This window comes from Peromyscus leucopus, chromosome 9, assembly GCF_004664715.2.
Source record: "Peromyscus leucopus breed LL Stock chromosome 9, UCI_PerLeu_2.1, whole genome shotgun sequence".
Classification (NCBI taxonomy): domain Eukaryota; kingdom Metazoa; phylum Chordata; class Mammalia; order Rodentia; family Cricetidae; genus Peromyscus; species Peromyscus leucopus.
The window spans coordinates 78,143,042-78,168,438 of record NC_051070.1 but is presented as its reverse complement, the minus strand read 5'-3'; the positions used below and the strand labels follow the sequence as shown (position 1 = coordinate 78,168,438).

The 25,397-nt window shown below is 47.3% G+C and overlaps 1 protein-coding gene across 7 annotated transcripts in view; it reads right to left on the bottom strand.

Annotated features, from left to right (window-relative positions):
* Fermt2 (fermitin family member 2) overlaps window positions 1-1,601 on the bottom strand; it is a 75,666-nt gene extending 74,065 nt beyond the window's left edge. For 4 of the 7 annotated variants that reach the window (XM_028873605.2, XM_037208601.1, XM_028873606.2 and 1 more), the window contains exons 1-2: window positions 1,487-1,601; window positions 977-1,142 (exon numbers count right to left, since the gene is read on the bottom strand). In XM_028873605.2, the coding sequence (XP_028729438.1) occupies window positions 977-1,133 (157 nt within the window). In that variant the 5' untranslated portion in view covers window positions 1,134-1,142; window positions 1,487-1,601. The remainder of the gene's footprint in view (window positions 1-976; window positions 1,143-1,486) is intronic. The other 3 variants (XM_028873608.2, XM_028873609.2, XM_028873610.2) reach the window with 1 other exon arrangement.
* Window positions 1,602-25,397: the final 23,796 nt, after the last annotated feature.

Below are 25,397 nucleotides of genomic sequence, written 5' to 3'. Positions count from 1 at the left end.
AATACATTTCCTGGGAGACGATTATTTCTTACTTTTCCAGGATGGCCTGAAGCATGGATACTGATGAAAACCAATCAACCTTGTCTAAAATGACACCCCCATACAAAACAATTTAGCACGACTTCATTAGATACAGCACCAAGCTCATTTACAGCCCAGGAAAGCAGTCCTCTGATAAAAGTTCTCCCGATAAAATCACCCATCTGATCTAGTCGGTTAATTCTGCCGGGTGAAAATGGTTTGACTGATCACAGAATGCGCAGTGCCAAGTTTTCTCGAATACCCTGTGGGATGTGATCGCCCTTTACTTCCAATCGGAGTCAGAATCAATCCATTGTGTGTACTCACAATAAATTCTGTCAACCTCAAATTAGTTTAATAAAAGCCCGATTTAAAAAGAAAAACCACGAAGTTCTTTCACTGGCTTCTTAACATAAAACTAAATGCTCGAAATAGCTTACTCCCAACTCAATATAGATACCAAGTTGGTCAAGCACTGCCCCACCCCTCGCAAGAGCGGATGAGTGGAACATTTCACTGCACTCCACCACGTAGTCCGGCCACAGAAACTTCATAACCGACGCCAGTCTCACATTCTCCCCACTAACCACCGTCATCAACACCCAGGTTCAACGAGGGTAGGACGTGGTAACACTGACCCGGAATGTCACATTCGCAACTTTCACCTGCACACTCTCTCCTCGTTGTTTCAACAAGTCGTCCCGGGAATCCGCAGTTAAGTTATTTAGTAGGCTCGAATCACACTACCTTACGTGGATTCAAAAATAACAAAACAGGACGCAAAGGGGAGCTGGCCTATGCGCCCTAATATGAACAAATTTCGCATTTTCAGCGCAGCCCACGCCGGGTGCTAGGATCTCCCAATTCCACCCCTCCCCCCGCCGTCTTTCCTCCCCACCCCCTCCTCCCATTCTGGGAAGTCTTTATTGGAGGCATGGGGGGGGGGGCTACTCACCGAGTTTCTCCACCAACTTCAGCATCACCCCTCCGATGTGCACCTCTCCGGTCACTCTCAGGGTGACATCCCGGTTGAGGTCGGTGACATGGACGCTCAGTTCCCACGTCCCGTCCGCGTAGCAGCCATCTGGCATCCTTATCCCGTCCAGAGCCATGGCTCCTTCCTGCGAGCGCGGAGGAAATGGCTCTCGTCAGCGTCACTCCCCCAAAGGAAGACAAACCCCACCGACTCCGCTGCGCCGGCCGCGGCCGGGGAGAAGGCGGAGGAGCCGCGTCTCCGCGCGCACCACCCCCCGAAGGCGCGAGCGCGGCCGAGGCGGCACCCCACAGATCCCGGCCTCCGCCCGCTGGCAGCGCCCGCCTAGCGGACTCGGACGCCTTCACCTGCCGCCGCCGCCGCAGCAGCCGCTGCGCCCGGGCCCGCCCCGTGCTCCAGCCCGGGGTGGACCGCGCGGCTGGGCTGTGCTGCGCCCTCCCCGCGCCCCGCTCCTGCCGCCGCGCCCCTCACCGTGCTCCTTCCGCCGGGCTCCCGCGGCAACAGGCGAGGCCGGCAGCGCCCGCGTCGCTGCTCTGGGGGAAGCGAAGCCTCCCGCCGCCGCTAATGGAGTCCCGGCGCCGCGGCCCCCGCCCCACCCCCTCTCCCCGCCCCGCAGCAGCACCGCCCGCAGCCGGCCTCCGCCCCCCCCTCCTCCTCGCCTTCTCCTCCGGCCGCGCTCCCGCGGGGGGAGGCCCGGCGCGCGCTCTGCTGGGGCCGGGGACGGCGCGCGCCTCGGGGGAGCGCCGCGGGGGGAGGCGGCGGCCGCAATCTCGGCCCTGCGGAGCGCTGCCCTTTTATGGAAATGAAGGACCAGGCGCAGGGATGGAATCCAACATCCGGGCTCCCGGGCTGCGGAGCTGGGGAGGGGGGCGGGCGGGCGGGCGGGGGCGCGCGCGGGGCCCAGGCGGCGCCTGCCGCGGGGTCTGGGCTTCGTGCGTGAGAAGCTGCGGCGGGAAGTTCCCAGGCCCGGGACGTGTGCGGGGGGGTGGGGGGGAAACCTGGGCCCGGCCGCGGGGACATCGCGCCGAGGAGCTGGGGAGAGGAGTTGGGATGCAGAAACTTTTACGATGTCTTGTCTTGAACATCCCCACGAAAGCACGAGAAAGGCCAGAGGGGCGAATGAGTCACCAAAGTTGCCTGGCAAGCGGGGTCCCGCACCAGTCCTCGGCTCCTGCTGGACACCCCACCCCACCCCACCCCACCCCCCGGGCGTGGGCGAGCATTCCTAACCCCTCCGACCCAAGCGCCCGCCAGATGCCAGAGTGCGCGCGGCCTCTGCGCTCCCGCTGGAAAAGGGGGAAACCATCCCCTGCGGGCAGTGGTTTGCCCAAGATCGCTTCTCTACTCTCGCCAACTGTTGGCGCGCACTTGCGACTTTTCAACCTCAACTGAGAATATTCAGTGGTCTGGATGCACGCACATTGTCTTCCTCACTCTCTGCCACATCTCGAAGAGATTTAAGGAGCTTTGAACCGGTGCTCACAAAGGGAAGACCTTTACCTGTTGAAAACTGACTCGGGATGGAGAACGGCCCACTCCGGCGGCCCTCTTTCACCTTCCCCACTAACGTGCACTCTGTTGAAGGGAACTGTTCAGAATTCGCAAGCCCGGGAAAGTGCCTCGTCTAGCAAGCAAACCCATGGCTCAAAATTATTTAGGTCAGGAAGGCTCAGATAAGACACACAGTAAAAGATCCCAGTTTAAAGTCGCTTGGACTTCTTGAACTGCCTTAGGCACTTCAAAAGGGAGTCCACTGGGCAACCTTTGTTTATCAACACTACCACAAAAGAAAAGGCACACCCTTCAGAAATGGGTGGACGCCCGCCCGTAAGGGAGTGAAAGCGGGGAAACTTAGTCAAATGCCAAGGTTTGGAGTTGGGAAAAAAAAAAAAAGGGAAACCACTCTCCTTACACTAGCTATTCATCATGGAAGAAATGATGCCTCTGGCCAGGCTTGCCACTCTAGTTTATGTCTACGCTTCAAGGAGTTCACTTGGAATCAGTGCTGTTCAGGGTGGGAAAGAATTGATGGAAGTATGGTGTTGGGAAAAATATAGGAGAATATTTTAATGATGTAGAGAATTACTTGAGTAAAAAAGTCTGTACAAGTTGGCATATAGGGCTCAAGCCTTTAATCCCAGCACGCAGGAGGCAGAGGCAGGTGGATCTCTGAGCTAGAGGTCAGCCTGGTCTACAGAGTGAGTTCCAGGACAGCCAGGGCTATTAGATTCTTTCTAAAACAAACAAAAATCTGTAGAAAACGGTACATGCAGCTATAAAATCACGAACTCACCCATTTTGAAAAATTCGGACAAAAAAAAAAAAAGACTAAAAGGAAATCCCCCCAAGTGTTAGTGAGTGCTGGGGGGGGGTCATGGGGGGTTTGGAGGTTTTGTTTTGTTTGGTGCCTCATCATGGACATTTCTGTCACCGCTAAGAACTACATTCAGTGTTACATTTCCTCTGTGTGATGGACGGACTGTCTAGGGCAGCTACCAGATTCTCAGATATTTTTTTTTCAGAGAGAGAGAGAGAGAGAGAGAGAGAGGGAGAGAGAGGTATGTGTGTGTGTGTGTATGTGTGTGTGTGTGTGTGTGTTAGCCTCTCCAAATAAGGGTTATACCAATTAAAAACAAATATTAAAAAAAATCAGTGATTCCAAAAAAAAAAAAATTGTTAAGCCGGGCGGTGGTGGCGCACGCCTTTAATCCCAGCACTTGGGAGGCAGAGCCAGGCGGATCTCTGTGAGTTCGAGGCCAGCCTGGGCTACCAAGTGAGTTCCAGGAAAGGCGCAAAGCTACACAGGGAAACCCTGTCTCAAAAAACCAAAAAAAAAAAAAAAAATCAGTGATCTATCCCATTGAGAAATCTCATTATTAAGGAAATCCCTGTATGAACATTTTACACATCTGTTTGCTTCCTCACTTTATTCCCAAAAGATTTGTGACATGGGCTGGAGAGATGGCTCATCGGTTAAGAGCACTAAGTGCTCTTCCAGGGGATCCGGGTTCAGTTCCCAGCATCCACATGGCAGCTCACAACTGCCTGTAACTCCAGGGTCTAATACCCTCACACAGACATACATGCAGGCAAAACATCAATGCACATAAAATAAATTATAAAAAAAAAAAAAAAAAAAAGATTTGCGGCAACGTATAAGGATTCACAAACTAGGAGGTAGAGGACATTAGAAATAGCACACACACACACACACACACACACACACACACACACACACACGATGTGGAGGCTTTGAAGGGTAGGGTAGAGAATTAAAATGGAATCAGGAATGAGGCCCAGAATCATTCCTAATGACCTGTGCGTATGTTCCAGTAAGCCCAGAGTGAGTAGTTTCTCTAGCATGCCTTTAGAACCAAAAATATCCATGTCCTTTCTGACTATTCCTTTTCCCCAGACAAACTTGTTGAAGCCAGTGTGGTGGTTCAGAGCCCTCTCATGCCTCAGCTTCCACATCTCAGCTGTCTCCCAGTGAGCTGTTTTCTGAACAACCTTCCGCTCTAGTGCCTGCCACTTGGACGACCATGTTTCTTTAATCGACTTCAGTAAATATTCCCTACAATTAGCGAGGGGGTGGGGGAGTGTTTAATATTGCAAATAACTGCACCATTTAAATTATAGTTTTACTGGAGACTTTAGGCTACCTTAAAAAGCCAGCAGGAATGTTTGAATGGTGTAAAGCACTAGGAGCAGAGACCCCTGGTTAAATTCCTTTGGAGGAATAATTAGGGTGGGTGCAGCCGGTTCTTTCAGGACTGTGCTTTGAGTATTTCAAGCTGTTGCTGCTTTTGAAGACTAAAAAGGAGCCAAAACTCAAACCTTTGAAACTAGGATATTTTCCCCTTCTCGTTCATCAAGTGAGGTCTTCAAGTGCATTTCTTAAATAGTTACTTCTACCTAATGTTTTCTAACGTATTTAAATGTAGGCTCTTATCTGAACACCCGCCCCCCCCCCCCAACAAGAACCTCTAAGACAATGCAATACTTGTGGTACTTACATCATGCTGAAAAGTAGCCGAGAACTCCAGTGTTTGGAAGAACAGCTCAGGCTTTGAAAGCAGCAATATCCAAATAAGGTACCAAGCACTGGGCTTAGATTTAGACCAAATGATACCTCACAGATCTGTCCTCAGATGCAGCCCTGGGCTTGGTAATCCTCAGGTTGACTTCGGCTTTTTCTCTGGACCTACTTATGGCGTCCTTTAAAAGTTATTCTGAAGTATTGATACTACACACAGTCATGGGGTTGAAAGGAAAGAGGGGAGAGAGGGAGGTTTCAAGCATGAACATATGAGATGGGGCTTGACATTTAATATGAGGCCAGCAAGATGAAAGAAATATAATGGACTATTCCTATCGAATACCGGGTAAGCAGATTGCCAAGGACGAAAAGACGAAAAGCTACCAAGAAGACAGAAACCAAGGAATGTAGGGTAGGGAGGAAGGTAACACAGCCGCTCTTTTGGTATAAGTGGTTAGGCCTTGTGGGGTGGGACAGGAGGTGGGGGAGGGGAAGATGAAAAAGACTGGTAAACTATGAAGAAAAGAAAACAGTATAAGCAAAAGCATAGGTCTGTTTTCACACAGACCAAAGGAAGGGCTCTGAGATAACAATGCAATCTCCTCTCCAAGGGAAAAGAAACACACATTCCTTGTATTTACTGTTCTCATTTCAGAACGGTTTTTTATTTCATTTATTTTTGTTTATTTGTTTATTTCTAAAGAATCACGTGGGGTTTTACTTTTCCTGTCTCCCCCTCTGATTTAAGTTTGAGTGTTTGAACAGCAGGATATGTCATGAACTTTGACAAAATACCCAAGGTGCATAGACACTCATAACAGCATGGTCGTAGTTGTGTGGTTACCAGTGTGGGGTACTGAAATAAACAGGCAGATGGGGAGCACACCCCAGTCTCCTGAGGCAGCAGGCTCATATTTAAAACATCAGAAAGATTACCCATCCAGGAGTGAGGTTAGACCTGTCCCTCACACTACACACAAAAAGTGAACTGAAATGGATCGTAGACGTGAAATGTCAGTTCGAAAACTGCAACACTCTTGGAGGAACCTCAATCCTGGCCCTCCAAAACCTGGGATAAGGCAGGGGCTTATGGAGTAAGACATAAAAACAGAAGTCACAAAGGAAATTAGGTGAATTGGGTTTTATCACACTAGGAGGGGCAGGTTCATGTAAGTCTGTGGCAGAATACTGGTTTAGCATGTGTTACATGTCTGTAGTTTGCCTACAGACATGCATGTAGGCAAAACACCAATGCATATAAATAAAAAAAATTTTAAAAAGATGGTGTGGTGGTTTGAATAGGAATGGTCCTCATAGACTCATGTGTTTGAATGCTTGGCCCATAGGGAGTGGCACTACTAGGAGGTGTGGCCTTGTTGGAGTAGGTGTGGCCTTGTTGGAGGAGGTGTGGCCTTGTAGAGGCAGGCTTTGAGGTCTCATATGCTCAAGCTATACCCCATGTGGGACATAGGTCTCTTCTGCTGCCTGTGGATCAAGATATAGAACTCTCAACTCCTTCTCCATCACCATGTCTGCCTGCATGTCACCATGTCCCACCAGTCCCACCATGATGATAATGGAGATAATGGACTAAACCTCTGAAACTGTAAACCACCCCAATGAAATGTTTTCCTTTATAAGACTTGGCATGGTCATGGCATCTCTTCACAGCAATAAAAGCAGATGACAATAGAAGGTGCTGTCTAGAATCTGGAGAAATCAAATGCCTTTATTTGTTTGTTTACTTGTCTAACAATTGTTATTTATTCTTTCACAATGTGTATATAACATTCTTTGACTATATTCATCCCTGTTTCCTTCTCTTATCTCCCCCAACTCCCTCTGAAATTCTCCCTTTCCAACACATCCCCCTTCTACTCCCGAGTTCTTTAAAAACCTAAACCTATTGAATTTAATTAGGGCTGTTTGTATATGCATGAGTGTGGGATTATTTATTAGATCATGGGCAATTTACCAGTAGCTACACCCTGAAGAAAAATTAGTCTTCCTCCCCAGCAACTTCTACCTGCCAATAGTTCCTCAGCGAGGGGTAGGGCCTGATGTTCCTTTCCCCAATCAATGATGGGATATTGATGGCTCAATCTTATGCAGTCCTTTGCAGGGAAGCACAACTGCTGGGATTTCATGAAAGCAGCATTCGAGTCATGTCCAGATGAGGGTTTCACAGCTCTCTACCCCACCCTCTGATTTTTGTAGAAGCGATAGTTCATATCTATTGCTGAAAAGAATGCATAATGGCCAGCTGCTTTGTAACAACTTGGCAGTTCCTCAAAAAGTTAAACATAGGTTTATTGTAAGCTAGCGACCAAATTCCTAAGTTGAAACCCTACCTCCAAGGAATAGTACTAAAAGGTGGCCTTTGTAGATCATAAGTTCTAATTAGACTTTGATTAGATCATTGGCTCCCATACATAGACAAGGCTAGACAGGGGAAAACCATATAAAGAAAATTCTCAGTGGCTGTCAGGATGAGAAAGAGGTGTACAGAGAGAATGGGATGCACTGGTGAACCTAGTTCTTATTTATTTACTTAATTTTATTTTTAGTTGTCTTGTTTTGTTTTTTGAGATAGAGTTTCTCTATGTAGCCCAGGCTGTCCTGGAACTCACTATCTAATCCAAGATGGCCTCGAATTTACTGTAATCCACTACCTCCCGAGGGCTGGGATTAAAGATGTGTGTCACCACACCTGGCTGCAGTTCCTTTTTAATGGCTGGAAGTTAATTGTGAGGTCTGCACACTTTTGTGACCATGCTATGTCCTACTGAATTATACTCTTCAAAAGAGTAAAATTTAAAATGTGAGTTATATCTTACTAAAGTTATTATTTTTTCAAAATGAGAAAGGAGAGGGAAAAAAACCTGAAGGGCATAGTTTGAAGGCAGTGACAGTGAAGATCTGGAATGAGGGCCAGTCAGCAGCGACAGGTCATCTTATGGAGACCTGCAGGCCTACACAGAGCTAGGTCTGTCCTGGCAAGGAGTGGACCGGCATAGGAGAGGGAGAAGTCAACTTCCGGACCAGGAAGAGGAGCCTGGGGAAGGCTGGGGGAGAGTTAGTGGAGTGAGGGCATCTGACCACGAAGGAAGGTCACTGCCTGTCCCCAAATCATGAAAGCAGTGCTGAAAGAAGACCGACCTAGTAAGAACATGCATGAGGGACTGAAAGGGGAAGGTCCTAGAATCCAAAGTGGATTGCATCTGTTCATAGCTTAGGTGTGGGAAGGGGCAACACAACAAAACGGTACAAGCACCTTTGACTTCGGCTGCTAAGTTTTGTAATAGGTAGTGGCGAATGCAGAAGATTGAAAAAGAATTGTTGTCAACCCCCACCTCCAATATTCTAAGCATTTCTGACACCCTAGGTGCTGGCTTAGGCCATTTGAAATGTTCCTCCAAATTACCTGATTTTTTCTTTCTTTCTTGTACTGAGGATTGAACTCAGGGCTTGAACATGCTGTACCAGCGCTTTACCACTGAGCCCATGTCCAGCTCTCTTTTTGTTGTTACTGCTGTTTTGTAACTTAGAGTCAGACTCTTACTAAATTCCCCAGGCTGGCCTTGAACTTGTTATGTAGCCCAGGTAGGCCTTGAGCTCGTGATCTTCCTAGTAGCTAGGATGAGAAGACTGTCCCCATACCCAGTGTGTGAGTATGTGCTTCTCTCTCTCTCCTCTCTCTCTCTCTCTCTGTCTCTGTCTCTGTCTCTCTGTGTCTCTGTCTCTGTCTCTGTCTCTGTCTCTGTCTCTCTCTCTCTCTCTCTCTCTCTCTCACACACACACACACACACGTACATACACATCTCTCCTTCATGGTTATAAACTGATGGCCAGATAGGTTACCGGATTACACAACTCATCCAGAACCACACTGCTAGCAGGTGGAAGAACTGAGATTTGGATCTGAGTTTGGAAAAAGATAGAAATGCTTCCAAGTGTTTACCTGTGGGTGGTGGGAAGAGCAAGGGAGTCCCTGGATGGGGAAAGAAATGCTGAGGGAAGACTTCCGGGTGCTGGGAAAGCTGAAGAGATTTTGTTAAAAAAAAAAAAAAATGGGGGGTGGTCTCAAGCAATGGCTCAGCAGGTAAGAACTCCTCTTGCAGAGGACTTGGGTTCGAGTCGCGACACTTTGGGCCTCTGCAGGCACCAGGCACATATCTGGTGCACGTCTATACACACAGGCAAGATACACACATACAATTATATGTATGAAATGCTGAACCTGGGGGTGAAAGCATTATATCCAGTGGGAAATTCTACAGGGCAATTTGGTAAGTATGCCTGGCAATCTTGAGAGGGGATCAGATCACGAAAGGAATTCATTAAGGTCGAGGTGAACCTTAATGGAGGGTTCAACCTTCCCAAATGACACTCCTCCTTGAATAACAGTCTCCCAAGGGCAGAAGCAGGAAGAATAGAAGAGTCATCCAAGGTAACTGAGGACAGAGAAGAAAGGACCAAAGGGGTGGGGGGAAATGAGGTCAGTCTGATGCCAGGCATGGGGGTGGGGGCGGAAGAAAGTCGAAAGCAAGCATCCATTTCAAGAAAGGAAAGTCCATCAGCAGTATCAGATGATGCAGCCAGGCTAGGAAGAAAGTGGTACAGTGCCCAGGTCAACTCTAGAGCTGACCAAACAGAGGGAAGGATGTTAGAGGGAGATCTGTCTGGAAATAAATGGGATTTGGGGGGAATGGGGAGAGCAGCAGTAAGGATTATTTTTTAAAAAACAAATGAAGCCTGGGTGTAAGTCAAGGATCGGGGATGTATAGGGGAGGTCCAGGCAAGCAAGGTGTAAGCCACAAAACTTCACCAATAAGACTGGGTGGCTGGAGGGCCCTGGACAACATGTACCAGTGGGAAGGTGCTGCCGGACAGAGCAAACCAGAGTATAAACACATTTAAACAGATACTGTGGCTATGAGCCAAGGGGAGGGTGGGGCTGCTCGGGTTATTGTGTGACTCCAATGGACTCCCTCCAGGAGGTCGGAGCTGGGCCGGGATGTAGGAAGGGAAGGATGTGATTGAAAGATTATTTCGGTACAACTAGGACAGAGGCTTGTAAAGGAAAGGCAGCAGTGACCTCACACATGCAAATGTGCCTGCCCTACGGATGGACGGAAGCTGGTCTAGGGCCAGTGAGGAGGGCTCGTGCTTGTGAATGGTCAGGAGCTTCACGTTACAGGAACTCCACCTCAGTCCTCAAGCTTGCTAATAACTGTGCTAGGTTCCGCCCCAATCTCCAGCGTTATTCACTGTCCAGTCAGTTTCTCCTAGTTTGGGTGGCAGGCCCAACCCTCCCTTCTGAGAAAATGTTCTCTAGCTTAGTCCTTTGTATCACAGTGTCCTCTGCAAACACATACACCCTTTGTTGGTCCTGAGGCAGGATTTTCAGGGCCACTGAAAGCCAAGCCAGAAAGTCACCTCAATTCCAATTGCCCCAAGGCCAACTTACAAGGACAAAAGTGTTCTGTTTTTGTTTTTGTTTTTTTTAATCTGCCAGGTCATAAGGAGGCACTCTCAGGTGACAGAGAATGGCCCAGCAGCTGAACAGCACCCTCTGGTGCCCGGGAGGTGTCACTTTGAAGTTTTTCTCTGAACTAATCTCAATAGAAACCATTAAGGCTCACTACCAACTTGTAAGTCCAGTTTCTAGGGGATCCAATGCTCTCTTCTGGCTTCTGTGGGTGTCCAGCATGCACGTAGTGCACAGACATACATGCAGGAAAAAAAAACGTTCATGCACATGAAATAAAAATAAAAAACAAATACATTTAGCTGGAGCTGGGGTGTAGTGGCACCAGATTTTAACCCCAGCACTTGGGGTTGTGAATTTGAGGTCAGCCGGGGATACATAGTGAGACTATTTCTTAACATTTGCTTTTCAGCCAGGAACTGGTGAGTTGACTCAGCAGGTAAAGACACTGTGCCATTAAGTCTGATGACCTGACATGTACAGGACCCACACGATGGAACTGACAACCGCAAGTTGTTTCTGACCTCCATATGCATGCCGTGGGATGTGCAAACCCCCTCCCCACAATAAATAAATGCAGTAAAAAAAAAAAAAGATAAGATGGAAGTTTTCATGTTACATGGATTTCATCATAATAAAGATGGGGCAAGATGAGCTTCTCCGAGATGTCACCCTCTTTAGGATGCCCCGCCCCCATGTGATTGGCATTTCCTGCTTCAGAGCTTCCTATTTGCTGTGCGTGCAGACTCCATTATCTGTACCTCAAAAGCAGAGAGAAAAAGCGCATCTTGATCACATGCCTGCTTCCAGTACCCATTCACAGATAACGGTCCCTTAAACATGAAACCACTTGCACAGCATGCTTGAATGCAAAGTCTCTACTTTCTCACGTCTTTCAAAAATATTTATATTACATTTTATCCCCCTGCCCCACCCCTGGGTGTGCGTGCACATGTCCTCTGTACTTCCGTCCGAGGACAACTCCTGGACGTTGGTTCTCTCTTTCCCCCATGTGAGTCCCATCGATGGGACTGGGGTTGTCAGGCTTGGCAACAGGTGCCTTGCACCTGCTAAGCCATCCCGAGGGCCCTCCACGTCAGTCACTTCTAAGTTACTTTCTACATCCAGTCCCAGATTGGCTCAGAAGAAACCGAACCGTCTCATCTTCGATTTGAAGTTTTGCTTTGAGCTGAAGGAAATGGAGAAGCAGCAAGCAGAAGAAAGGCCTGGTCTGTTCCCTCTTCTCCTGAGATAGGACATAAACAGGACAGAGATTCTCCTTCCCAGGTGACAGCTCCACATTGGAAACAGATTTATCCATTCATTTTCTTCCCTTCTTCCTCTTCCTCCTCCTCCTCTTCTTTTCTAGTTTTTCAGGGTTTCTCTGTGTAACAGCTCTGGCTGTCTTGGAACTCTCTGTGTGTGTATCACAGTTGTGTAGCTTGGTCTGTTAGTGGGGCTCCCAGCAGCGAGATCAGGGCCTATCCCTGGTACTTGAGCTGGTTTTTGGGAACCTATTCCCCATGCTGGCTTGCCTCACCCAGCCTTGATGAGGAGCTTGGTCCTGCCTCCACTTGGTGGTGCCATGGGAGGCCTGTCGATTTCTGAATGAAGAAGTGGATGGGGGGGGGGTAGATGGGAAGTGGGGGGAGGAGCGGAGGGGAAACTGTGATCGCTATGCAAAATAAATGAAAAAAATTAATGAATGGAAAAAAAAACCTCAGTAAAAGAAACATGAAAATCAACCCACATGAAACAGATATCAAAAGCTCAAACAGGTTGGAAGCCTTTATGAGACCTGTTGGGTTTACACAGCAGACAGACAGGCATGCCTACCTTTGTTCTGGTCAAACTCACTTTATCCCTCCACTCTTTATTCAGATCTTGAGTCTGAAGTCCATCATTCCCTAGCTCTGCTAGTGGAAAAGACAGGATTCCTTCATATTTACATTTGTAAAATTCAAGCAATGCTGTTGTATAAATTGAAAGACCCTAACCCTTCAGGCTTACACGCCCCTCCCCCCAAGCCCCAGGAGAATAAGGAACTAAAAAGAAAACTAGTTCCAAGGGCAGCCCGACTCAGTCATTATTCAACCATCCCTGCCACAATGTAACAATGTAAAGAGATCTCTGTTAAGAGATGCGCTCAACTGTGACTGGGATAATTACAAGCGTTCCAGGAAGGACCACTGTGACCTTTGTGTAAACTCCACTCCCGCCCTGATACCTCCCTTGAGGTTTCGGGAAAAATATGCATGCAGAGGTGACTGTACCCACCCTGTGATCAGGCCATGATCTTATGAAATTAGCCTCTAGACATAAATCAATCGAAATGAAATTGTTTGGGAATTGTAATCTTATGGTTTTTGTGGGTTTTTCCTTTAAAAGCACCCACGTGATTGCAATAGGTGCGACTCTTGCTCTCAGGACAAGAGTAACGTGCCTGTACAGTAGCTTCAATAAACCTCTTGCTGTTGCATCAACTGGACCTTCCTTCTCCTTTAGCTCACTTAATTAACTTGCTGTGGCACTCTGTCCAGGATCCTTTTTCAACATTTTCTTTTTCACAGATCCTCTCAGTGACTTCTCTTGTTTTGAGGCTTGCGATCCCCATGCTGATGAGCCAGCCCCAAGTTTCTTGCCTAGACCTGGTCTTGGGGCTCCAGAATCACGGGCCCATGTGAAACACTACACTACACTCTGTGTGAGATTCGGGACTTTTTCCTCCAATGTCTGCATCATTCACATCACCAGATGGTACCACACATTCATCTGCGCAACTTAGAAATGAAGAGTCAAGCTTGGTCTTCTACTTCATTTACTGCCTCCCACTTACTGCCATTTGGTGACTAATGGGACACCAAGTTCCACCAGTCTGCCTCTGGCATAGACCCCACATTGAGCCTCCTTTTCCCATCTCCCTCTAAAGTCTACACTATAGTCATCTCACTGTGGTCATGTATTCAGTAGCCTCCTGTGTGCTCTCTCCAATCACTCTCACGTTAACTGCCTTCTTCCATACTTCAAATGAAAGCCAGAGTTGAAAAGGACTCACGTGACTTGGCCTGAACTGACCTCCTGACCTCCTGACCTCTTGTTCTCTGTGTTCCTCTCACACAAGCTTCCTTGTTTTTCTGTCCTGCCACACACCATTCTCCTTGCCTGCGGGCTTTCCCTGGCTCCTTTGTGGCTCTGTGTGGCTCAGCTCGGAAGGGCTGTCCTGACAGCACGCTCCATAGGAACCTTACTTCCTATCTGCTTGCCTTTTATTTCCCCATCTGCTTCTATTGTCCTGGAAGACACACATAACAAAATATGCAATTATCGTATATTTGCGTATTTGCTTGCTCATCTCCATGCCATTCAGGTTTCCCCTGAATGCAGAGTGTGAGCTCTTTAGGGGGAAGAATCTCCTGGCTCCATCCCACAGGCACCATGCTTGCCTTGTTCATAGCCACAGCCCACCCAAGTGCCATGCCTGGCACATGGCTAGTGCTCAATAAATATTTACTGTATGAATGAATAAAAGATGGAAAGAGATTAAGTAAAGAACTGTGGTTGTATGCCTTGCCTTGGTCCTATGCTTCCAAGAAACTTCAACTCTCTTGGAAGGCCATTAGCACCAGGAACATAAACATCACAAATAAATATTGATGAGTTTCTGCACATGAATATTGGATAGGGTGGTGCTTTGATGGTTGGGCTGTAAACAAGCCTGTCTGTGAACACAGACTTTGCCCCCATCTCCTCAGAGATACTGTCCTGCAATCCCCTCTACCGCCCTTCAATAGTCAGTCCTGTCTCCTGCCAACCTGGTCTTATTGTTCCTTCCCTCATGACTGCTGCGCCTCACTGAGACTGCAGCCTCCAGGGAGTGGCCCCCTTGCCTTCCCTCTCAACTCTCCTTCAAGCCCCTTGGCAGGATCACAACAAAGAGGAGTCCATATCGCCATCAAAGACTAGTGCACCGGTAGCTGGATCCCGTTCCCTCCTAGTTTCTATCCATGAATTCTGGACTGCTCTTCAGATTCTCCCCTTAACCTAGAGATCCCTCGCAGCATTGAACATGCTCAGATCTTCCCTCTTGTCGTGCTAGGTGGAGGAAAGGTCAGGAAGCTCCGCCCTGTCCCATTTCCCACGCAGCTGTCCTTCAGAGTCAAATTTCTCAAAGACATCGATGAACTCACGTCTCTCTTTGCTTACCATTGTTCTAGTGCTACTGAATCAGTTTGTTCCTTACTCCAGGGACATCACTCGTGTGGGGAACATGAATTGCCTAGAAGCCACTAATTGACATTTAAAGAAAGAAAAAAGGAAGGAAGGAAGGACAACTTTTATCACAGGCATGGAAGGTATCAGAGAAAAATAGCTTACCATTAAAATAAACTGATAAAATAGTCACCATTACAGAGGTGAGATACAGGGACTTACTTCCCATCTAAGGAAATGCGACACAGGCTTAAGCTTGTGAAACAATGTTTACGGCAGACCATTGTTTGGACTGACCAAACCAGAGTGGAGTTGCTGGAACTGGAGCCATGCAATCCACTTGAAATGGACCAGCTTCCTGAAAACAAGATACTTACAGCAGTGATCACCCATTGACATAAGCTGGCATGAAAGTTCCCTGTGAACTAGCTTCATATAAACATCTGTGGGACTGGGTGGAACACTCATTGGTGGAACACCCGGGGTTCAGTCTTCAGCAATAATAATAATTAAATACTAATGATAATAGTTATTGAAGTATAACATTAAAATTTTTAAATGATTCTAGAAAAAAGATTAGATCTTTGTGATGTCTATTCTTGGTTGTCAACTTGACTTCATCTGGAATGAACTGCAATCCAGAAATGGAGGGCACACCTGTGAGAGATAATTTGCTTGGTTTGAAGTGGATGAGTCTACTTCTAGTGTGGATCTTTGAGGTGAGAAGACACGCTTTTATTCTGGGCCTCACCTTCTGCTGGAAGCCTATGTGGACACAGAAGAAGGAAGCTTTTGCTCTTTGCCTGCTTGCTCTCGCCTTGCTAACAAGTCCATTCCTTCACTGGCAGTAGAGTCTACCTCTTCAGAATTCCAGTGTCTACTGAAGACCAGCTGAGACATCCAGCCTCGTGGACTGAGCAACTTCTAGATTCTTGGACTTTCCATTCATAGCCAGCCATTGTTGGATTAGCTGGACCACACAGCCTTTAAGTCATTCTAATACATCCCCATCTATGTGGAGATTCATTCTGCTACTTAGAGAACCCTGACTAATACAATCTTTAAGCACTCTTTTCTCTAGTGGTGTCTTTAACAGGTTTCAAAGGAGTAGAAGCTATGGAAATGAGTGGATAAAAGAAGAGAAGGACTGTGTCCCACATTCATATCTTGATACACTCTTGTCTTCCTGGTAAAGGTGTCTGACTTTCAGATGGGCAACAAAAATGTAGAACATTCTTCCCAAATCTGTTGAGACTCAGTTGCCATTATTTCAAACAGTTCTGATGTCAATGCCGTACCTTTTGGGGTGGCATATTCTGATCCCTCAGAATTCAGACATATCACAGCAGCAGTGAACCCCAAGTAAATAGCCAGCAATTTAAACAATATCAAAGTTTAATGGATGTTGTCCACTGCCCTTCAGTAGTCAGCCTTGGCCTCTGAGGACCCAGCCTCATTGCTCTGTCTGCAATGTGCTCCCATCCACTCAGTGGACATTTACTGACAGGGTCAGCATCAACCTCATGGTGGCTTTTCCTGGAGGACGTCAAATGGAATTTTCAACTTACATTTTTTCTGGCTCTTTTGGCAACTTTTGGTAGGGAAAGCTATTTTTTCCCTCGAAGCAATCCTGTTGGCTCCAGCACCACGGTGTTCCCCTAGCCTTCCCTCAGTTTGTCTCAGACCCTTTATCTCACTGTGACCAATTTGCAGGAGTCTGAAGCTTCCCTCCTCATGACAATCAAGGGTCTCTTTCTAGGACTGCTATCCCATGGTGCCAAGCACCAGCTCCATGTTAACCATCCCCAGAAGGAAACCACTGGGCCAGATCAACCAGCTCATCCACTCGGTTCCTTACTGGAGTCTCTGCTTGACGTCCTACATGACCCTCAGACTCTACACACACCACTCAGCCCTGTCAGAGGCCAGACCACACACTTAGGAGTTGATCATGACACAATCTGCACCTCTTTCCCCTGTTAATGTCATTACTAAAGCCTGTTTCTTTTTTTCTCCTACATTCTTACCAAATTTATCCGCCTCTCTTTCTCTCTACCACCCATTGATTTGCCCCCGAAGCCTGATGGGGTCCTCACACTTGCCCTGGTGCTTTCTAATGCTCTCAATGCTGTAGCCCAATAAACATGTAAACAATGAATTTAAAGTCTTTCAGGAATAAGGTCAGAACTTAGCATGTACCCTGGGCCCCGACGAAGCTGACTCTACCAGCTACATCTTCTTCTCAGCTCCCTCCCTTCTTCAAACATCCTTAGTTTCTCTAATCAGACCCCTTCCTCCCTTAGGACCCCTGAGGGCTATGACTATCTGACATCTCTCTTTCTTCTGACCCTTTCTCTGTTTAAACCTCTTCTTCCTTCTCCTCCTTCTCTGGGGTTATTTATTATTTTATGTGTGAGTGTTCTGCCTTGTGTGTGTGTGTGTGTGTGTGTGTGTGTGTGTGTGTGTGTGTACCTGCATGCATTTATGTGTACCACATGAATGAAGGAGCCCAAAGAGGGAGTTGGATCTGCTGGAGCCAGTTACAGGTGGTTGTGAGCCACCATGTGGATACTGGGAGCCAAACCCCAGGTACTCTGCAAGAGCACTGACTGAGCACTCTTAACCTCTGAGCCACCTCTCCAGCCCCTTATTCCTCTTTAATTTTCAAAATACATCTCAGATTTGTTGTTGTTTTGCTTTTGGCTTTTTGAGACAGAGTTTCTATGTGTGGCCCTGGCTGTCCTGGAACTAGCTCTATAGACCAGGCTGGCCTCGAACATACAGAGATCCGCCTGCCTCTGCCTCCTGAGTGCTGGGATTAAAGGTGTGCATCAGATGCTCAGCTTACATTTTTATTTTAAAACCCCGATATTCCTTAACATCCGTCCTCAGAGTGCAGGGATTCCTTTGTCAATCTGCTCACTTCTGAAGGAGGTGGCCGAGGGGAGTAACAGACGACCGTGTGTGTGTCTGGGAGGGACCGGAAGGAAGCTCAGGGAGTGAGTGAGTGGAGCTTTCCCGGGGCTCCAGTTCAACACACCAAGAACACAGCCCAAAGGGTGCTCACAGCCTCTCATAACCTGTCTCTTCAGGAGCAGCTTTGGAGCTTCTGCCCTGTGGGTTTTGCCTCTTGGCAAAAATCTTTAAAATAAATAATAGAAAAGCCCCAGTAGGTTTCTCAGCCTCTCTCCCCCAAACCAGAACAGGACCATTTCCTACATTAGGCCCAGCTAATGTTTTATCTGATTTAATTTTTAATATTTTGGATAGTGACTCTCGCGATTTTCCCGAGGAGGCCATTTCATAATTCAATATTTCTCTCCCAGATAGGGAGTGTTTCCAGTAATCAACCCAAATGTTTAAATTTATTTTGTTCTCTTGGAGATGGAGTGCTTCCTCTCCACGAAAGGTAAAAGTTTCCAAATATGGTATTGGGATAAAATAGCTTCCCAAGGGGCAACCTATTTCCTTAGTCTGCTCAAGGAAATTAATATCCCCAACCAATGGTTTTCTGCAAACCTATCATTTCCTCTAGTCTCTTATTATCTTCATAAACTTCTTACTTACTTAAAAAAAATGGCTATGGACCAGAAAGATGGTTTAGCAGGTAAAGGTAACTGCTCCCCTCCAAATTTAAAAAAAAAAATACAAGAAAAGGAAAAGTTACACTAAAAAAAAAAATTGCCTTTTTTTTTTTTTAAAAAAAAATAGTGGATTGGGACACACAAATGTGAAAGCATGAAAGAAGCCTGAAAGGCTGGATAGAAAGAGGGTGGAGGTGCAGAGCTAACGTGAGTGCACAGTGGCCCCGCTCATTGAAGAGCCCTGTGAGGTTGCCGAGGGAACCGGGCATTGCCAGCACCCACAGCTGACCTGTGGCGACAGACTATAGGAAACCCAGACGGACGCACGTGCAGAGGAGACAAGACAGTATCAAGGGCAGAGGAACTAGGATCCTGGTGTGGCTGGACCCGCACTTAGGCTAGCGTGTCAAAGCCGGGTGATGGAACCAATGAGGGCCGTAAGAAATGTGGAAATGGCATAAAAACACCCCAGCTTTCAGCTGGGAAAGTTGGCTGTGTGGGAAGCCCCGTTAGTGGCATCAGGGCCCACACTAGATTTTGAGAAAGAAATGATTTGAATTCAGTTTTGATGTGTTGAACCTGGGTGGTGACTTCGAATTGCCCAGATCCCTCTGGGTTAAGACGGCCTTGAGGCTTTTCAGGCTCACACAACCTAACCGCTAAGTCAGCCAGGTTTTCCGAGTTCTAACTCAAAAGGCGTGACTTTTTTCTTTCTCAACTTTCTATGGCTTCTTAAGGTGCTGGCCCAAATCCTCAGTACGGTTGCTCTCATGGTTGAGGCTGAGATGGTCTCACTGACCCGGCTGGCCCATGCATCTGCTTGCCGACCTTCACTGCCAACCTACCAGCTCTCTCGGGGCCCCTAACTCAGAGGCAAAGGTCTCAGGCTTTTCCTTGTATCCATCCCTCCTCTCCGAGGCTTGCCTGACCCACAGTTAGTTCTCTCTAACCACCACAAAATGACCCTCACATTGCAGAACGAAAGGAGGCATTGTCTTTATAGGTCTGGAGTTAGAGGACACAGCAGGGACATCTCTGCACTTGTGAGTCAAACACACACACACATCTATACAGCCATCCGATATAGATATAGTCATTTGCAAAATAGTAATATTATGTATATCAGTGAAAGGCAAGGATGTTTTGAGATCTCCTAGGCAGGAAGAATAGCTACATGGAAAAGAGCCCTGGGGCTCCGAACAAGTAAAGGTCAGATTAGGGTGTCCACCCATGAAACGGTCGGAGAAACAGGAACCTATGAAGGAAACGGGAGCATGGACAGCCCAAGGAGCAAAGTCTCCAGAGTGTGTGTGGGCCTGAAGGTGCTACATTCTTCATTCATCCTGCTGTTTAAGCCTTTTAAATCCAGTCCTCAGGGCCTGCTCCGAGTTCTGCTTGCTCTCTGTGCTAGTGAATTCTGAGCGCATTACCAAAGCACCTTATACTGAATCATTTTAAGTGCAGGAGTTTATTGCCCACGCTTTGGGAAGCTGGGAATCCAAGATCAACGTACCAGCAGAACTGGTGTCTGGTCAGGTCCCATTCCTCACAGACGTGACAGTGACCTGGTTAAGACACAGCAAGAAAGCCCTTTGGGGCTTTATGTACAAGGCACTAGACTTACCCACAAAGATGGAGCTGTTAGGGCCTAGTCGCTTCCTAAAGGCACTTTTGACACTGTGGATTGAATCTCAGCACACAGGTCAAAACCTTATCAGAAATGTCTGGGATGAGACATTTTCATGTTTTCCTCCTCCTCCTCCTCCTCTTCTTCTTCCTCCTTTTCCTCCTCCTCCTTTTCTTCCTCCCCCTTCCTCCTTCCCTCCTTCCCTCCTTCTCCTCTCTCTTCCTCTTCCTCCTTCTCTGCCTCTCCTCCCTCCTCTTCCTGTAGATTTTGGGATATTTGTTTACCAGTTGAGTATCCCTACCCCTCACCCCCCATGTAAGATCTAGAATACTTGGTTTTGAGTTGAAATTTCAGGTTTCAGAGCGCTTTCCATTTCATATTTTTAGACTGGGGATGCTAAGCCTGCGTGAATGGGAGCCTTACAGACATTCAGGCCACACAGCATTACCTGTGCTGGAAAATATTTTGCTCCACATTGCGTGTTCTCAGTGCTCACCGACGCCAAATTTAGGTAAAGGTCCTGGTGTTTATTTAGCGCAACCTCCCACACTGTTGGAAAGTGTCCTGGTGAGCTTTTCTGTCTCTGTGATAAAACATTAACCAAAACAACTTGGGGAGGAGGGTTTATTTTAGCTAACAGGTTAGTCCATCATTTGAGAGCAGCCAGGGCAGGATCTCAGACAGGAACCTGGAGGCAACGGCTGAAGAGGAACACTGCCACTGACTGGCTGCTCTCCATCATGGCTTATTCTGCTTGCTTTTTTTTACAATCCAGGAAGGCTTCCCTGGGGGGGTGGCACTGCCCAAAGTGGGCGGGGCCCTCCCACTTAGAACATTCATTAAAAAAAAAAAAACAAAACCTACAGCAGTGGTTCTCAACCTGGGGGTCTTGAACCACCCCCCCCAAGGAGTTGCAGATCATATATTTCCATTTCAATTCATAACAGTAGCAAAATTACAGTTATGAAGTAGCAATGAAATTATTTTATGGCTGGGGGTCAGCACGACATGAGATGTCCCAGCATTAGGAAGGCTGAGAAGCACTGCCTTACACAGACATGCCCTACAGGCTAATCTGATGGAGGGAACTTTCCAAACGAGGCTCCTGCTTCCCAGCTGACTCTAGCTTGTGTCAAGCTGACAAAACAAGATGGCACAGAGAGCGAGATGAGGCTTTCGGGCAGAGCTTCTCTAGGTAAATGACAGGCAGCAAACGTATCAAGCCTTAGCAACCTAACTCACCAGGAAAGGTAAAGGAAAACGGCTTGTGAATCTCTTCTGTTTTGCATTTAGTAGTTCGCATCATGTGCGGTGATTAGGCCGGGCTACGTTTTAATTACAGCCCTGACTGGTACCGATAATCTATGACTTGACCAGCAGAGGGAGCCAGCTGGGGGAAGGCCTGGGTCAAGAGTGTTGTGGTGTAACAGAAGCGAGGGGGTGGCGGGTAGCATGGCAGCCAATCACCCTTTCTTACTATGTCCGAGTGACATTTGCTAGAAATAGGAACAAGAATTGGTCCAGCTCTTTAGCTACTTCCTTAGTCTCATGTAGCCAGGCTGGCCTCCCATTTGCTGTGTAGCTGAGGATGACCTTGAACTGCTGAGCCTCCTGCCTCCACCTCCTAAATGCCGAGGATTACTGGTGTGCACCACCACCACACCCTGTTTATGTGGTGCTGGGGATGGACCTGGGGGCTTTGTGTGTGCTGGGCACTCACTCTACTAACTGAGCCACATCTCCTGCCCCCGTTTTTTGCTACTTTGGGGCCTAAGGTCTTTTGTTTGCTGAGATAGGGTCCTGTTATGTGGCCCGCGATGCCTTAGAATTCGTGATCCTCCCTGGTTACTGTGGAAAGGTCACGGTCACGACAGAACCCAGTATTAGTTTTAGAGCTTTCTTAGGAGGAAGAGGGGTGGGGGTGAAGAAGCAGGCCTGGGACAGAAGCATGTCCGGTGAGAAAGAAAGATGGTGGGGGAGAGAAAGAGCAGAGCAGAACAGAGAGAGAGAGGGTGGGGTCTGAGTCACGGCTCTTTAAGATGCAGATTGTGTGACCACGTGATCACCAGCGCACATTGATGACGTAAGACACAAGACTCTTTGCTTAACTCCTGAACTGCGCAGGTGCGGTCATGGAACAGGAGCAAGGGCAGAATTCTAACACTCCTGCCTCTGCCTCCCTGGGATTACAGGGATTAAAAGTGTCGTCAGTTACCAATACTCTCTTTGTATTTACTTCCAGCTATTAAAGCAGGAAGTATAAAAACAAGGTCCTGGAAGCTTTTGTTCACAGTACCTGGTGCAGGCAAGTAAGTGCTCAGCTTCATACGGGCCTGTCCTGAGATTTGAGTGGCTGTATTCAGCTCAAGACAATCACCATCAGGTATTCCACAGCCAGGGGAAGATGCTGTCCACTGAAAAGGGCCGCTGAAGTCGTCCTCCCAATCAGTAAACAAAATGTGCAATCAAACAAAGAGCCTGCAAATGCTTGCTGGCCCCTCCCCCTGCCTCCTGTGTGCCAGACACACACTAAATGCCAGTAAGAAGGCAAGGCTCATGCAGGAGACCCCCTGCTGCACCAGCTGGCTTGGTGGTCAGGAATCTGCTTTCTCCTCACAGATCCGAGGACCACCAAAGCACTTGATGCCCAATTTTGCCTCATCAGGACACCAGGTGAGGAAGCTGTCTTGCTGTCTGCTCCCAGGCTGCCTCTGAGGAGGAGTACCTGGATAAAGACCACTTCACACCTGTCAGAAGGAAGACAGGGGCTTGTGCGTTCTTAGACTTGATGTGCATTCTTAGCCTTGCAGAAATACCTTGAGGATGAGTCAGCCAGCACATACGGCACAAGGCAGTGCTTCAAAGTCGACGCTCCTTGTCTGACTTTTCTAATCTTCTCCGAGCAGACGCAGAAGCCTTCACAAAGGAAAAGGAGCAATAAATAAAACCTTTGCTAAAAACCTACCCCAAACTCCCATTTTGTCTTGTACTATAGTTTAAGATGAGAGGAACATATCGCAGGCAGATACATTGGCAGGATTATGTTCTAAGAGAAATCAGTGCCAATCACATGATAAACACTTTGAGGGTTCAAGCACAGCGCCATCTATCAGTAGCACCTTTCCTCGGGAGCATCCTCACTGGGCAGCATCTTTGTGGGACGGTTCCAGATACTCACAATACAACCCTGAGCAAAACCCCTGTACACTCAGCATTCTCAGGGAGCTTACCTCTAGAGCAGCGCTTCTCCACCTTCCTAAAGCTGCCACCCTTGAATACAGCTCCTCATGCTGTGGTGACCTCCAACCATAAAGTTATTTTGTGGCTACTTTGTAACTGTAATTTTGCTACTGTAAATATCTGTGTTTCTGATGATCTTAGGTGACCCCTGTGAAAGTGTTGATCAACACCCTCCCCCAAGGGGTCATGACCAAAGGTTATGAATCACTGCTCTAGAGAGAGAAAATGTTCATAAGAAACATTAGATAATGCTAAGTATGGAGAAGGAAAAAAGGCGGTGGGGGAGGGATGGTGGTGGTTGTAACACATGGGGTGAGGGGTTATGATTCACAGAATGGCTTTAAGAAAGCTCTGTTAGAAGGTATAGAGACCTGAGTAAGCTAAGAGAGACAGACATGCAGATATTTGGGAAAGAGCATTTCTGTACCAGGCTTTTTCTTTTGGGCCACCAACCGGCTCCCAAATCATGACATGGAGACTTACTATTAGTTATGAAAGCTCGGCCTGGCTTAGGCTTGTTTCTGGCTAGCTCTTAGAACTTAAATTAACTCGTTTCTCATCTACCTTTTGCCTGGAGGCTTTTTACTTTTCTCTCCCTCTCCTGTGTTCTCTCTTCTTCTCTCATTCTTCCTTTCCTATGTATTCTCTCTGCCTGCCAGCTCTGGCTACCCTTCTCCTGCCTAGCTATTGGCCATCCATCTTTTTATTAGAACCGTCAGGTGCCTTAGGCAGGCAAGGTGAAACAAATGCAACACATATTTGCAGAATTAAACTCACATCCTTACATCATTAAACAGATGCAGCATAAACAAATGTAACACACCTTTACACGGTTAAAGTAATATTCCACAACACATTTCAGACAGTAAAATGGTACATGCAAACGTCCTGAGGGCTGAACACATTTGGTGTTTTGCATAGAGGCTGAAGCTGAGTGGACAAGAATTAAAGTCAGAGGTGTGGCAGGGGCCTGATGGTGACAATTATTCGGTTGGGACACTGACTGTGGGCTGCTCGTACAGGCTAGCTCTTTGTATTTGGATGAAATATTTGTATTTGTATTCCATGTGCTGTGGAATAATCCTCTTTAAAGATTTGTCACTCGAATTGGTTTAATAAAATGCTGATTGGCCAGTAGCTGGGCAGGAAGCATAGGTGGGGCAATCAAACTAAGGATGATGGGAAGGAGAAGATGGAATCAGGGGCTGCCAGCCAGGTGCAGAGAAAGCAGGAAATGATCATTGTTGGGATTCCTGGTCACTCCCCTAGCTACATGACCACACATGCGCTGTTCAGATGTTTAGTCATTCCAGGGCTTTACATCCTGCATAATCTGTGTGCTGCGTAGTCATATAATTTGCACACAGTGTGATCACACAATCTATGTGCATGTGTGGCATAGCTCCATAAGCCCGTATGCATATGTGCTGGGGAATCCATAAAAAGCAGGTTACAGACTCCTCCCCCTTCTTCTTCCTCCTTCTCCTTCTTCCCCCTCTCTCTGCACAACCATTTCCATTGGCCTAAGAGCATATTCTCTTCCGCCCCCGCCCCCAATAAACTCTTATAAGTGGGTTTTGTCATGCCTCATGGCTTTTCTTGCACAGTAACCACTTAATGAAAAATACAGCACTGCTGCATTAAAACCAACAATCACGCCATGCTAATAAAGGTACTGCCATGTGGCAGAGTGTAAATAAGAAATATGGGGTACTTAAAATGTAAGAGCTAGTTAGTAATAAGCCTGAACTATTGGCTGAACATTTATAATTTATATTAAGCCTCTGAGTCAATTATTTGGGAAGCAACTGCTAGATATTTGGGAACAGGTGGGCAGGAGAGAAATGTTCAATTACGCTCATGCATCCAACACACACACACACACACACACACACACACACACACACACAGAGGAAGGAAGGAAGAGGGAGAGGGAAGGGGGAGGAAAAGAGGGAGACAGAGATAGAGACATCTACCTGCTAGGGCCTTAATGTGTATCAGACATACACCTCTCTAGAATGGGATTCACTAGGGCTAGAAGCCAGGCAAGCGCCAATAATAGGCTTATTTAACCTGTGTTTAACTATTGGTTACAGGAAGTTGCTCACCCTCACTCCATCCTTTCATACAGAAACTGGCAGAATCATAATTTTTTGGCTTTGTTCATGGCTCTGCTCCCACATTACGCAGTA